General features: G+C 35.8%; 1 protein-coding gene and 1 long non-coding RNA gene across 2 annotated transcripts in view; one reads left to right on the forward strand and one right to left on the reverse strand.

Moving 5' to 3' along the window:
- The window catches only part of ca16b (carbonic anhydrase XVI b), a 156,170-nt gene that overhangs the window by 53,347 nt on the left and 86,163 nt on the right, over positions 1-16,660 (reverse strand). The window contains exon 4 of the mRNA XM_014988115.2: positions 4,674-4,822. Coding sequence (XP_014843601.1) covers positions 4,674-4,822 — 149 coding nt within the window. The remainder of the gene's footprint in view (positions 1-4,673; positions 4,823-16,660) is intronic.
- On the forward strand, positions 6,637-7,791 carry LOC148159686 (uncharacterized). Its single transcript, XR_015762867.1, has 3 exons — positions 6,637-6,914; positions 7,415-7,529; positions 7,624-7,791. It is a non-coding gene; the product is annotated as an uncharacterized LOC148159686 (long non-coding RNA).

Here is a 16,660-nt window from a genome sequence, read left to right on the forward strand (position 1 = left end):
TACCAGCTCAAAGGGAGACTATATTCATCCTTGCTTAAAAACAGAAATATTAAGCCAACACAAAAACTAAAGCAAAACTAAAGCTGGCAGGCTATGCATTGCAGGTCTCTTAGGCAGCTGACCACCAGAGCAGAGAGCTTGACTAATTAACCAGCTGATATCATCTTGATATACTAGCATAAAAAAAAAAACATACAGCACAAAACTCATTAAAAACTGTTGCTAAATTGATTTTTTTTTTTTTTTTTTTTTGCTTTTTGCAAAGTCAGTGCATACAGCACTATTACAATATCTAATATTCAATGTGTAATTATAGGAATAACTGTTGGAGTTTTGTTTTAAATAAACATTCTTTGGTATTTTTTTTTTACATTTTTGATTTTTTTTGTAAAATGTTATTATATCATGATAATTAGATGCTGCATGTTAAGACTATTGTAGTACGAAAATATGTGTCTTTTGTGTTCCTTGTTCATACTAACCTATGTTTCATAATGAGCACAGAATAGCTTACCTGCAACAAAAAAAAAACTCTCTTAGCACCTTAAGTTTGATCATGCAAACTAGTCCCTCAGCTAATATCTAGCCAAAGTGAGACAAAAGGAGACTTCCACAGTATCATATCACCTCCACTCTCATAAATGCCACAGTGGTTCATGCAAACACTGTATTATATACCTTTAAGCCACCAACACATTTGCTCAAGATGCTTACTGCTGCAGCGGTTTATGGGTATTTGCAGAGGGACCATGGTGAGTCGCAGTTTGCTGGATTGACCTCCACATGCACAAGCGAATATTTCAAAATGGAATGTGTTACGCATTAGACCAGAGTAACCAGCAAAGGACTGCCAGGGGACACAAAAAATATGTAACATTTGCATTAACATTAACAATTTAAACACCAATTTCACTTTATCATTTCACCCCTTTGACATTTATACTTTTTGGTTGTGGGGTTATTGCTGCAATGACTGTGTGTACATTCACACCAGGGGGACGTTTCATGCCTGCTTTGACAACCGGCAATAAAGTGTCCTGTATTTTACTCAAAGCAAATGCAGTTCTTAGCCTATTTTGGGTCAGTGTGTCATAATCTTCAAAATCTTGTACTCATATTTTATTTAAATTAACTGCTCTAAACAGAGCTCACAAGCAAAGCAAATGGGAAAACTACTTATAGAGAATTACTACTTCTAACTTCTTAACAGAATCCTATGAAATTTAAATGTAACCCAGTTCTATTAGCAGGTATAAGCCAAGGATTTATGGGCCAGATATCTGACAGAAGAAATAAACATAATGCTTTCCCAACAGGGTTTTAATATGTGCATGCATATTATATTAGGCATAATCAAACTGCCACTGAGAGAAAAAAAGAAGAAAAAAAAGTACAATAGAAGCCAGCTATTTAAATACACCAATTAAAAGGACGTGCACACACAATCAAACCAAACTTCTCATTTTAGGTTGGAAGGAAACGGACAAGGTTTGACCCGAGTTATTGTGCCTAAAAGACAATAATCCTCGATACTGACCAGATCTATGTACATTTATTAATTCAAAGACAGTTACAAAAAGTCTCCAAGTGTTAGTGCAAGGTTATTTAGCAAGCAGAAATAATTGTGATAATTCTAAATGACCTAAAACAAGACAAGGTTTGTCTGACTTGATTTCAGACAGTGACAGAAAAAATTGCATGTGCCTTTTTTTATTTGGTGTGTGTAAATATCTGGTTTCAACTGTATTTAAGTTCTGCCAAAGTAATTGGAGCCGGGTTTTCTGAGTATCCTAGTGAGTTCAGGCTGTGGGCTTTCACATCATGCTTCAAAGGTTGCTGAACACCACAGAGGCAGACCCTGTGAAAAAGCTCGGGTCGCTTCCTGGCCTAACGTTGGAGGCTCTGCATGCAGGTGTAAATTAAAGTCTCAAAAGGAACGGTGTTGCATGCTCTCTTTTCAGTGTTACTTTGACTGAAGCATGACACCAACATTTTCTTACAACCTCAATAAATTGTATGAACTTGTAAAAAAAAAAAAAAAGGAAAGAGCATATGTGTCCTTTAAGCATGTTTGGTCAAGGCTTGCCATCTTGAAAACTGGCAAAAGCTGACTATTTGAGTCATTCTCCCTCCTCCCAGCGCTTATGCTTGCTTACTTTCTTCTGCTTGCTTGCTGACTAGTTTCTATGCAGTCATTTGCAGCATATGGTGTCCAGGTGTTAAAGCTTACTCAGGCTGTTTAGACACATTTCCTATACGGCTATAAAAAGACACATCGCAGAGATCACCATCAAGCGAAATTTAGTTTGTTTCTCTCATACATAAAAATTGTGTAGCTTTTTTTTTTTTCTCCCCCTCCCCACGTCTCGAAACAAGCTGAGCTATTTAAGCCTTGACATCTACCCATTTGCAGGTATGCATTATGCCGCTAATTTATACTGAGAGAGCACATTAGCTTTGGAATCCAAGCTCCTTCACAGAGAAGTCACCGCAGAAACCTTGGTCTACACACAAAGACATGCCTTGCAACAAAAATCTACATTTTAGATCTATGAATTATGTACCTGCAGGGCATAATTTTCTTCTTCTCTTTGCTTTTTCTCCCCTCCCTTCTTAACAGCAGCCAAATTGGCCATTAAAGTAAATTCCATCATATTATTTAGAAGCACACCATCAAAGGCGCCATATGCACAACAGCTTTATAATGGCTGTATATAATCCAATGCCCTTTAACACTACGCTGAACACAAAATGATGTGGCAAAAATAAATCTAATTACCCAGCCATTCAGCATCAAAAAGCTGTGGCGGAAGAGAAGGCTCCAAAGAAGAGGGCCAAGAACAAACAGGAAGACGCCGCTCGCCTCGTCTTTGGATTTACCACGGACAGGAAGAAAACCAACAATTTCCTGTTTCCACACACTATTAAATGTACACTAATTAATATGATTTTACATAAAATTGTTGAAAAAAACAACACGGACTTTAATCCTACTAAATTTAAAACCTATGAGGCATATTCAAATTCAGTTTAGAAAAGGCATACTACTGTAAATTATATTAAAGAAAAAAGAAGAAAAGGCAGTTAGAAGTTATTCCCTGCATGACATAAAAAAGAGTGAAATTTGTACTTTAATCCATTATTCAGAATAAATCATAACTGAGGATCCCAGGACTTTATACCCTTTAAATCTCTTTTATAAGAGTCTTTGATCATTTTTGTTGCTTTGCCTTTATTACAGGCAATCTGTTGCCGCGTTTCTCAGTCAGTTGTATACTGCAGCTTGAGTGATTCCTGTAAAAGCCTCCCCGTCTGATAAATTCCCACATCTTTTAAAATTCCACAAACCCAATTTGCAATAAAACCCTTGTGCAATGCAAAAAAAAAGAAAAAGAAAAAAAAAAAAAACGTGTCGTCAAAAATAAGCGGTCAAAGCTAAGAATTTTTTCACTCATTCCTATACGAGGTCGTCTTCCAGTGAATTAACTGTAATCTCTGTAAAAATGATTAAATTAGAAATTAAAAACATGTCGTAGTTTACTAACAATTCTCGGAATCCATTAACCAACACGACTCTAAGCAGTCTTGAGTATACTGCACTTTTGCTAATATGGATGATCTTTCAGTCTTTCAGCTTTATCTTTAATCGTATTTAAATACGTTAAGTCTTAGTATCGGCATACATCGATGATTATTCACAAACTAAACGTTCAGCATGCAGAAATGCCTGGCTAATGCATTCCAAGAATTATGAGTTTATACTTTGCATGCTAATCTAACATTCGCCCTGCTGGATAGGGTCTCACCACGGTGGATCCCTACAGCTGACACACAGATTACAGGACCAAAAATGTTAAAGGTCGCTCAGAGTGCTGGGAACACACACGAGAAAGAACCAGAGAGGAAGAGGTGAATTTATTGTGTTCATTTAAAATCCTGGAGCACTTCTGTCAATGCCGATGTCTGTTGGACAAAATCAGCCTTCCACGTGGATGTGAAGGCGATAAGATTTCTATATTTAAATAGCCGTCTTATTGGGTAATATTAAATGATCTCAAATGATATTTTATTTGATCAACATCTCTGTGTATGCGTTTTTCTTCTTGAGCTGAAATGCTAAACCAAGTGAAAATAGTGACATTCTAATTCAATGACACGCACATAGATAAAAAAGCATATGTTTTGTTTATCCGTTTAAACAAAAGTGAACTGAAAAACTGACCACAAATAGATTTTTTTTTCCTGCTTTTTGATACAGTCACTCCTCAATCATTTCTAGAGAAATAACCACATTTCTTGGCTACTCTGGGAAATGGATTTACTTTAAGGTCCCCTAATGGATTTTGTATAAAGTTCAAACATTTGAGTATCTTGGAAAAGAAGTAAAATTGTGAAAGGCATCAGGATATTCTCTCAGTTCTGACACCCCTGAGCTTTTGAGGGTTTAAATACCAACATTTTTAAAGCACCACTGAGTTCACGACTAAAAGGTTCCAGTGAAATCTAGACGCCAAAACGTGCCTTAACCTTTACTTTAGGGTTCATTAATTAAATAGTTTAGGAGGGGTATTAAGTTATAATCTATTTGAACACCGCACTAACGATTCAGTGCTGACCTTCAGTACTGAACCTTGGACATTTGTCAAACTGTGTGTAGCAACATGACGTTTTACCTCTACGGGGAACCTTCTGCCATTTATGCTGTGCTCTGAGCCTGCTGATCCATTACTCTGGCCCCAGTGAAACTCCATCTTCTCAGCCTTAAAGCGCCCTGGCAGTCCAGCGCCTCTTACAAAGTAGTCATCCTTCAGCAGCACAGCGACTGGAGACAAAGAGGGATGGAGAAATTGAATCAAAGGCGGATATTCAAGCACACTTAAAGAAAGGCAGACGAAAGAAAATTATACAGTGGCATTGTGTTTAATTAGCAAAGAAGCTCATCCCAGGATAATGGCAGCTTATTTTTGTTTAAACATTTATTTTTCTGAAATATTTTTTACATTTGCGTTACCAACAGTGGATCTTTTAAGAGGGAAAAAAAAGCCACAATTTGGTATTGTGAGCGTTAGCTTAAATGTCTGTGCGCTTATGCAACTTGGTTTTTCAGCTTTCTTTATTACTTATTGTTTTTAGTTGAACTACTGGAAATAGTTCAACTTAAAAATACCAACAAAAAATAGATATATACACTGCAAAAAGTGAAATCTTAGTAAGATTAAATATCTTAAATTAAGGAGATTTTTCTTGTTTTCTTTCTGACAAGATAATTTTTCTCACCAAGAGGGGTTTATGCTAGAATATTTTTCTTATTTTAAGTGTTTTTGTACTTAATTATCTCAGTAAGATATAAAAGCTTGATATTAAGAAAATATTACTTATTATGAGTAAATATGTGCTAGAATCTAGAATATCAATATTTACCAATCAAACTTCAAGTCTAGAACTTATTTTATATAAGTAAAATTTTCTTATTTCAAGCACAAAACGAGAAATCACTTGCTTAATGAAATGTCTCTGGATAATTAAAACAGACTATGTCCAAATGGAATCATTTGTGCTATTGTCAATGAAAAATAAAAAAGAAACATGAACTTGTACTCTTGTATAAGTTGGCAGAGTGTACTGGAAATTATTTAAACGGTTGTCATGTAACACAACAATTTCAGAGACAATATCAGTTTATATATCAAGATAATTCTTGGCATGTTTCCATCTGCTATGGACCTTCTTAATCTGATCTTCTTGATGCAAGATGTGGGACCTCTTACTGACATGTCATGAAATTTCTATTGATGTGTGATTTGAAATGTCTGGTATTCCACACAATGAGATTAGAATCAACAACGTTGATTAGCTCAATGTGATGATAAATATTTTAATTTTTGGTTTATATTTCAAATTCTCACTTTATAAGTGACTAATATTAGTTTGAACAATATTTTATTCATCATGTTTGTCATAAAAAGGGTATGATGTCATACCCTTTTTATGACATCATACAATCCAAATGGGAAAGCGCCCAAAATGTCAGTGAGGTAGTAGTAATGTTCGATACAACAGATTTTCTTTCCAATCCAATACCGAGTAAAATTTAAGCTGGTATTGGCAATACAGATCCCATACTTTCTGCAAAGACAGTTAATTTGTTTATTAATTAAATAAAAAAAAGTAATCCATATCTTGGCTTTATAAAAAGAACACAATGTACTCTCATGCACTCATTTTAAACTCAGAAGTACATTGAGACAACAATCTCGTTTACTATAAGCTATTTTAATTCAGCAGAAATATACAAAATATGTGAAAATGGTGTTGCAAATTAAAAAACAAAGAATTAGTAGAATAATAGCCCTGCTAAATATATCTTTGCTTAATTATTAACACTACTATAAAATGACAGGTGAAATAGCTCCATGTCACTTTTATAATCTGTCAACATGTTCATTTCTGAGTGAGTGAGCATCAGCAGCACGCTGCGCTTGGGCATTGCGTCCTTACACATTACACACTCACCAGGCGGAAGAAAAAGTAGTTCCCATTAACAACGTTTCATTTAGGCAAGATCTCAATAATTTAGTTACTTTCTAACGTGCTCTTGTTAATCTACATTATCTCAAATTACTAAAGTGTGGAAAGTATTGATCCTTGGATCTGACAATAGATTTTAAAGAATTAAGTTCTGGTATCGGAAGAATCGATATTTCAGTATCAATCCGCACATCACTAACGGCAACGCCAGAGATCATTTAACTGCCCTGATTAACGGTTAATTCAGTTGTAACAGCCTAACTAAGCTATTATCTACAGTACTTTTATAAGATTTTCTTTTGGCAAATTCTCTAATCTCGATTGGACATGGATGAAGATGGAGGACTTTTTTACGTGTATAGACCCTAGAGCTGCTGTACTGAGAGGTAAGTTTAAAGCTGTCTATCTTTCTAAGATAAGCTAACTGTGAAGCTAGTTAGCATGTCGTGATATGCCAATTTTCACCCGCGGGTTAAAGAGCCGCTCTTGTGAATATGAGCTTTGAACAGTGATTAACCACAATAGCTGTGGCTTAAAAATAATATCTACATGAGGTTTTGGTAGCTTCCGTTTTTTAACATAGCTAAGGTGGCTTCTCATTCGTAGCTTCTGATGCGGGAAATGGTGAAAAGGAAATTCCGCCTAGTATTTCACTACCTTTTAGGGTGTTTGATGTGCTGTAATTTAAAAACTTAAATGCAATGAGTCTAAAAGCCTAGGTTAGATATTCCACACTGTTACCAGGATATTTTAAACACTATTTTTGATTGGTGAATTTAAGTAGTCCTATTTTGATTCAATTAAAATGACTGTCTTGCTATCTTGAATTCATGTAATATTGTAATTGAGCACATTAACTAAAATAAGACTTGTTTTATTTTTCAAGTAAACCAAACTGTTGCCATGGTGAAGCCTATGCCAGACACGTCTCCAATCATGTCTTGCACCATCTACAAGAAACTTTGGGAATTGCAAGTGATGCTGTCCTTCACATTCTTGAGGTAAGAAATTTATGATACTTATTCATCATTACACTGATTAGTCCCTAAAACGTGGTTTGTTTTGTGATTGTTTTTCTGTCTGTGCTCCAATTAGCAGATGACCCAACAACTTCAATCAAACAAAACCACTTTTCAGCTCTGTGGTGATCGTGAAACCAACTTTCTACTGGCCATTGGAACCATGCCTGCCCTGATCTTCTGAAAGGAGGACATCATAGCTACTACACCTTCCAGCATGCATGTGTGTGGCCACTCCTCTCTGTGCTGCTGACAGATATCTTGAGAACACTGTCCGTAACTGAGACAAGACTTCCACACATAAAAGGCTATGGCTGATTGGAAGATGTTCATTGTGGAGTAAGCTCCTATTGGTGACATCTAATCCCAAGTTTATTTTTGCTTTGGACAATTTGGTTTGCTTGACTCTTAGGGCATCTTATGAGTGTGACAGATGTGTCAGATCTTCATTGTTCTGTCATTTTACGGGATTGTTTCAGAATCAGATGCCCATCCAGACTTTAAATTCTGACCAGTAGTCATGTTTTAGTATGTTTATGTGAAACTTAAACATAATAAAGATGTTAAAAGTAATTGAACTTATGTCTTCATTTCAGGAAGCCAATAACATCTCTTATTCCAGTATAGACAGGATCAATTTTTGGATTTTTGCCTTAGCATAAGAACCTTGAGTAAAGCAATGATGAAATATATATTTTAATCCTATGCAACAATAAAAGTAAACTAGTTTTAAGCATATATATGCTGATTTTAAGAAATTCAATGTCAAGTAATATTGTCTTTACTTGAGATTATTTTTCTTAAAATAAGATAATATATCTTACTTGTTTAAGTAAAATTGGCTTGTTTTAAGTACAAATACACTAATTTTAAGATAAATAAATCTCATATATTCTATTTGTATTAGTAAAATTTTCTTATTTTTATGAAAAATGTTCTGTGTATTAAGAAAATAAATCTCATATACTCTATTTGTATTAGTAAAATTGACTTGTTTTAAGTACAAATACACTAATTTTAAGATATTTGTAGGTTTATCTTGGTTAGATATTTTTTCTTGTTTTAGAAAATCTTGACAAGATAAATTTTCTTGTTCTGTTGGCAGATAATTTTTCTTATTTTAAGAAAATTAGACCCTATTTTTGTACTTTTTTTCCTTGTTTTTGAAAGGGGACTTTTTGCAGTGATATTTATCAGGTTGTAATTTTATAAGTCACAAAATGTGTGTTTTAATGGGTGAGTACTCTTTTCATATTCACTATATATATATATAGTGAATATGAATATATATATATATATATATATATATATATATATATATATATATATATATATATATATATATATATATATATATATATTTTCTCGATCAATCTGCTTTTCTTCCCTGTGCCATTCACGGTATAAATGGCCTAACAAGCTGTTGAATCTCAAATCTTCTTGACTTTGTGTGAAGTGAGGACCCATGGGGGCACAAAACCCTTGCAGAAATCCCGAAATCTGACATGGTATGTGTCTTTAAGCCTGTGTGAAAAAAATCGTTAAATGCAACATTAGTGGCGTGCACCTCCACAAAGATGCTTGTGATGTGCTATTCAGAGAGCACTAACATGCTTCCCCCCAGTGTCCTTGAAATCCCTGGTTGACTGCGAGAAGTGCAGTGCACAGGTTCAGTCAAAGGCACCGTCTCTCTAATTGTTGCACGACTTGTAAGGAAGACTCGATGGCATCCAGATGCCTTGTGATCTTTATCCACATGGCAGCTTTTTACGAGGCCGTAATGCCGCTGCTCTGCCTCTGCAGAATAGCAGGCGTTTTCACATTTTCTCTCATCTAATATCATTAAGTCCCACTGCTTGGTCTAAGAAATTTTTCAGAGGATTCTATTTTTATTTTATTTTTTTACTGTTTTATATTTAATTACTTTTTTTCCCCCACTTCATTTGGTCGAATTTTATGTTGCCTCTGAGTCTATTGACATTGTATTTATACAATCACTATATGCAGGTAAACAAGGCTTCAAAACTAGCATCCAACAAAGATTAGAGGCAAACATACAGTTGACATCTATTAAATTATTCATTTTCATACAGATAACTTCTGGGTAATTATATGTGTGACTCCCAGTGTGTGAAAACTTTCCAGGCTTGTAAAAGAAAAAAAAAGAAAAAAAAAAGAAACACTAACATAACAGGCATGGTTTATTAGATAAACATGGGCACTGGCTAACAAGATATGATGCTAAAAAAAGAGTCATGATCCCTTTGTTTTCATAAAATTAGATTTAAAAAAAAAAATCCACTCATGGCATGCCATCGCTGTTTACATCACAATTCAATATGAGAAGAGACATCAGCGGACGGGAATAGCCTGATCTCTGGACCCAACAGTAAGATAAATATGATTCTGGTCTGAACTTGACTCGGAGCCCAGCGCAAGTGCTCCAGACAACACAGAGGACATACTGGAAATGTAGACAAGATGATGAAGATCAGAGATCAGGGAGGGGTGGAATGGAATGGGAAAGTCTATAATGCCTGAGCAAGACCCGCTTTTCAGTCCAAGCAGATGATAGCGTTTAATATCCTGTATAAAACCCAGCTATAAACAGAAAACACATTGTGGCAAGCCCGGGGCTGGCTCTTTGAATGTTGACAGTTTCACGCTGGTTAGTGCAAAGACGCATGGAACTATTAAGTTCAAGTCCAAATTGTCCATTTGTGATGCAATTGTAGCTCAATTTTGCTGCGTTTGAACTTGGAATGTTACGCTTTCCACGGCTTAGATGACTGAGCACAGGGTTAGGTTAAAAAACAATGGGGGGACCGTGACTGAGGGTTGCGTGGAAATCAGCGAGAGTTGGTCACCGTTTGCTGATGTGGGGAGGGGGGTGGGGGCAGTACCTTATATAGCGCCCAAGCACACCACAAAGGGAATCAAAGCGGTGATAATCCTGTTGAATTACACTGCTGAGAGTGTTTCCAAATGGGTTCCAACATAATAATAGACACGACATTCTGTTACAGTTTCCCATTACCACAAGCGGCACCTGCAAGCATTTTTACATTAGCACAATTTGACAAAGGTATCAAAAGAATGTGGAAAGACATGGCAAGAAAACAGACGTGAATCCTCGGGAAGCCATTTTTACTCCTTGTATTATGTAGAAAAGCTGTCAAAACTTTAGTTTCCTCACTTCCTTTAGAGGAGAAACTGTGAAGGGAAAAAAACAAGCGTCATGTGGCACTAAAAAAAACAAAAAAAAAAAACAATGTTCCTGCAGATTTTACTTACTAAAGCTGAAAAGGTGGACAACGTTCTGACAGAATTGGACAAAGTTAATTCTGTCAATTAATTAAATGCAATAAGGCCTTTATAACCATTTCTGGTACAGTTTTTTGAGTTTAAGACCCATTGGATTCAAATGAATCTAAGAACCTTCAGCTCAGTTTTGTTTTTCTTGTTTGTTTGTTTTATGTGAGTCCTTGGCTACAATCTGAATTGATAAATCAGAGACAGATTAGTCTCAGGCAGGAAATTGGCCCAATCAGATATTTAATTCAAAAAGTGAAGTGAGCGAGCATATTTTCACCACCGCATGATAGTAAATCGAGATCAGTACTTAAAAACAAAACACATCTCCTTTTCATCAACACAATGTCCTTGCTGCTCTCCTTGAGATTTCAAATCTCAGATGCATTGTGAAGAATATGTAAAAAATAAAACAAGTCTAAGAAAATCAAGCCAACTACCCAAATAGTTGGGAGAGGCTGAATGTATGGTCTCTAAAATGTCACAAAAATCACATTTAAAAAGTATATATATAGATATATATCTATATCTATATATATCTCTCTCTCTCTCTATATATATATATATATATATATATATATATATATATATATATATATATATATATATATATATATATATATATATATATATATATATATATATATATATATCTATCTATCTATCTATCTATCTATCTATCTATCTATCTATCTATCTATATATATATATATATATATATATATATATATATATATATATATATATATATATAGAGGTTTTTTTGGGGGGAGGGGGGGTAAATAAAGTCACAATAGCTTAGAGGCTTGAAAATTGTTACTGAGGGAAGAAAACTGAAAGCACTTTAATTTCATAGTTTGTGAGGAGGTCAAAATTAAGTATAATGAAGGAAAAAGGATAAAATAAACTCTTGGAAATGAAGCTGTATTTCCACTGCTAATGTTGCTAACTGCACTAACTGTGCCCTTGGCTTACATATACTGTTAAAGATAGTTTAAAATGTAACTTCTGAAATTACAGCAGAATCTTTTGACTTCAACGTGGAACTATTTATGACAGAAGGCTTCTGTATAATTGCAATAATTTAATGAATAAGTGAGTAATTTAACACATTTAACTCTACTTTGTAATTTTGTGCATTTAAAAAAATATACCTTAGAGACCTATAACCTGTCTTTCTTAAAGGAGATGGGGTTACCATTTGTAGTTTATTCAGATACTTCTCCCCCATATTTGGTCTAATACATGAGACTTTTATTGTTAGGAAATCCAGAGTTTTAATTCAACCAGACATTACATATCTTGCGCGAAGATAACTGTGTCTATTAGTGAAAACAAAATCCAATAAAATCAGAAATCAAGTAGTCTAAACTGTGCGTCTATAAAATTATTAGTTGAGGAATTTATTCAAGACCTCAAAGCAGGTCATAGAGAATCATGTGACCTAATTACAATTACAATAATGCAGTGGGAATCTAGTTAGCACAGTCACTGAAAATTGATCAGTCTCACATTTAAAAGGTAAATTAAATAAAGCTTTATTTCCGTGGTAATTTATCTGTCAGCTTGCTGTTTCTGTTCAGTTTGCTATGTACCTTGTGTTTCAGCTCCCAGGGGATTGCATTGAGAATTTATTCCTACACTGTTTTCTAAATAGTAGAGAAAAAAAAAACAACCTTTCCACCATTCAGATGCTGACTGAATGCCGACTGCTGAAAGGAGTATTTATAATGTAAAACATATTGGACCAAAAAGAGCAGTGCATACCTGTGAGTGGAAGGAAAGTGATCCATTTATTCCTGTCCTCCTTTTATCTCCTTTTCCTTTAATCTGGAAGTGTGGCATTCATGTGTATTTGCCCCCATAAAATGCCATAACACTGCAAATCCACATGACAACACATTCCTCATAACAAAGCACGGTGGTGGCCAACAACGTCTCCACAGTGAAGCATGGTGGTGGCAGCATCATGAGCTACGGGTGCTTTTCTTCAGCAGGAACAGGAAAGCTGGCAAGAGTTGATTGGAAAATGAAGGGAGCTAAACACAGAAATCCTAAAAGAAAGCAAGAGCTAAAATGGAGTGGCTTAAATGAAATTAATGTAATAGCCCAATTAACGCCCCATTTAATTATTTGATTCTTACTTGAACCAAGTAAGATTGAACGCAAGACTTGAAAAGTGTTATTCACAAATGGTCTTTGTTCAGCAATACTGAGCTTAACTATTTTGCAAAAAGGGCTTTAAACTCTAGTATTCTTGAAGAGACGTGTCCTGAAAGCCCCGGAGCCATTATTGCAGTTGCCTGGTTCAACAAACATGAATACAAATTTGCATCGCATTTCTACTTATAAACAGTTTTGAAAAACATGCATCACTTTCCCTCCATTCCACATTTATGCAACGTTTTGTGTTGGACTTTAACATAAAATCCCAACCAAATACAATAAAGTTTTTTTTTTGTTTTTTTTTTTGGGTGTAATGCAAAAAAAAAAAAAAATGTTAAAAAAGCTCAGGGGTTTTTGATACTTTTGCAAGGCACTGAAGATACATGATGCATCTATATGTTATGAAAAGAATGTTAATGTATTTTTTATTTATTTTTTTATCATCGTGGTGAACAAAGTCCCCGACTGCAAATGAGCTTCTTCAAGACGTTCGCCTAACAGGAGCAAGCTGGGGTTCAGTGTTTTGCCCGTGGGCACTTCCACATGTGTTCAGTAGGAAATGTGGCCCGATATCATCTCTTTTTAATGTTCACACCAGTATTATGTGTGTTTTAATGTTCCGTGTCTCTCGAAACAACATGACCAGGGCGTTTTATAATCCCTCTGCTGTCCTGACTGAGATCAGATGACTCTAGAAGCCTTTTTACCACGTCTACATTTGACATCATTAGCCAGATTATAATTGGTGCTCTGTCGGCTGATCCCTCGCTTTACACGAGGATTTAGTCAGCCTGTGAATGAGGACGGCCCACTTTTAATCATCACACAAAGCAAACCAGGGGGGATTGAGTGTGTGAACAAGAAAACACAGATTGTCAGTAAACACATAGGATGATGGATAAGTTGTGGGGGGGGGGGAGAAACCCCGAAAAGAATTGAAAGTAACTCAAACAGATTTACGGATTGGGAGAAGGAAATAGGTGTGATATTTTTGATAAACAAAGAGAAGAGAAAAGAAGATTTGAAGAGAGAGGAACCTTGTGTGATGAGGGATGAGCTGAGCTCCTGTCGCGAGGCGAGAAAGAATCTGCCAGAAGTATTAACGTGCCAGCCCTACTTAAGCTAAAGGCCCACAGCATGAAGACGACGAAATGATGCAGGAGATTTTTTAGACTGAAAGCATTAGGTCAGGAAATAACTATCCATCACATTATCATAATTGTGCAACTCCTTTGCAATAGAGCAAAAATCCCTGATTCTGCTGTTGTTGAAGCGGGGTAATCCTGTGTGCAACCCAAGAAAAGCTGGGGAATGGAGATGCTGGCTGGCCTTGCGAGTTTCATTAGAAATGCGGCCCTGGGCGTGTGTGAACCCTCAAACAGCAGAGGAGGAATTAGAAGCTAAGCCAAAAAGACCTTGAATCACAGCCTGTGAAAGAAAAGGAGTGTGTGTGAAAGTAAATCCTTGATCAATGCAAATGTCTCTGGAGGCTTCCGATTCCTGCTGAATTTGGTTTGAAGTTGCCTGAAATTTTACCGAGACGTGTTTTTGTTGAGGAACGCGGTCCGAATGGCAGCTAATCTGCTCGATCTCAAAGCAGGCCGAGGCACAAGGGAGCGACATGTAATCAATCGCAATGAACTTTTTAAGATCTGTTCACACAGCTCTTAATTACAAAGCTGACTTTTAAATAGTGTGAGTGATGTTAATGCCCCTTTTTGTGACAGTTTTGAACAACTCAATTCTGGCACAGCCCCAAGAGGCATCGGTGATCTGGGGCTAGGAAAACATAAGACTTTCCAACCACAGAAACCTTTTTTAGCTCATGTAACTTTCAAAGCCTTCCCTCGTTTGTTCATAAGGTTTTAGAGGGACTTTTTCCATTATTGACTCTTACTTCAGAATGGAAGCTATCATAATGCAGCTGTACGGTGACTGGTCGAAACACCAGTGTCCTCATGCGAGAGTTTTGAAGGTGACAGTGAAAGGGCTAGTTAGCTGATTTGGGTGTGGCATCATCAGTTCCCATTTATTCTAATTTTCTGAGACACTGAATGTTGGATTTTTATTATCTGTAAGTCATGACAATTAAAATTACAAAAAATAATGTCTTGGGAAAGCTCCCTAAGTGTCATGATTCCACATGAGACATTTCACTTTGTGATATGACTTACAAAAAAAATATCGTTTCTTTTAACCAATATTCTCATTTTTTAAACATGTACTAGAAAATAAATTGATTGTAGGCTGGTTCATATTCGAGTCGAGAGTACACAAGGTTTTATATTGTGGCTTCAGTCAAGAATTGAATTGAGTTGAATTTCTTCAAGTCTAAAACACAAACACATGTGCACAATGTTTTTCCTGAGCATATGGGTTACCAATACAGAAAACTTTGAAAACACTAAGGAAATGTCAGCAATGCAATAAAATAAAATAATAATAATAAAAAATTAAAAAAAAGACCTTGACGAAAGAGCTGTGTTTAGATTTAATGCTGAAGTTTTGTGATTTTTATCCAATTGACATCCACCTGAAGGCCATTACTTCATCTCAACATCCATACCTGTGGTATGAATGCAAGAAGAAGAAAAAAATCTCTCAAAAATGCACCTCAAACCCTTGGAGGGCTCTTAGGATTGCTTGGTTTGAAAAAGTTAAAACACAAAAGATTTCTACCAAAGAAATATGTGAGACTTTGAAAATTAATGACACGCAATTTAAAGGTGATCGACTTTCATCTTTATCTTTCTCTGTCGGCTTTAACTGGGATTGTGCACAACATTGTCTTGTTGCTGGGTTTCCTGACTCAAAACTTTACTGTTTTTTTTTTTTTTTTTGTCAGTCTTTCATCGTTCGGTTCTTAGCCTCAGCAGGCAACAGTTTTCTGAGAAAAAACTGTAACATGCAACAGCACTCTGCAGGATTGTCCCCAAATGGGAAAGAGACACAGTTGGTGGCGGGCTGGTGAACATGGTGGCTCCTGAGAGCAAGACATTTCCTTTAGGACATCAAAAACAAGTCAGGTCAAGTTATACATCAGCTTCAACCTCAGGCACCGCTACTGAGGAGGAAGAATCAATTCCCCAGGATGTACAGGGATGCGGAAGATGTGTAAGTACAGATAGAAAGCTAAGATTTAAAAAAACAATCAGGAATACAGAACAGATAGAAACATTAATTACGTCATCCTACTTTTTTTTTTATGTATATCCTTTTAAAATAGATAGTCAAGAAACCCAGGAATATGAACTCACAATGCCATGACATCATATTGATGATATTGATAGGAAAAAAAAAAAAAAAACAGCATGAGGCAGGAAAATGCAGCAGGCTAAGTACAGCTGCATAAGACATCAGTGGTGTAAGATAAATGGGAGCCCATTAGTGCTGAGCTTACAGCACTACCTCAACCACAAACTGATGGCCAGAGTGCTTAGACACACTAATGTTTCACATCATCCTTAAAAACAAGAGATGCTCTGAGAACTCAGCTGATGATCAGAATAACACAATTTTACACATGACCAGCTCTGGCTAGTGGTCAGCTAGTTATAAAAACTAAAAATCAGATTTCTTTCTTTCTTTTTTTTATTTTTTTGTATATCCAGCTAAACACTCCATAAAGAATTTGC

The sequence above is a fragment of the Poecilia mexicana genome, unplaced genomic scaffold, assembly GCF_051168715.1.
Source record: "Poecilia mexicana isolate PSO_F unplaced genomic scaffold, ASM5116871v1 scaffold_5, whole genome shotgun sequence".
Classification (NCBI taxonomy): domain Eukaryota; kingdom Metazoa; phylum Chordata; class Actinopteri; order Cyprinodontiformes; family Poeciliidae; genus Poecilia; species Poecilia mexicana.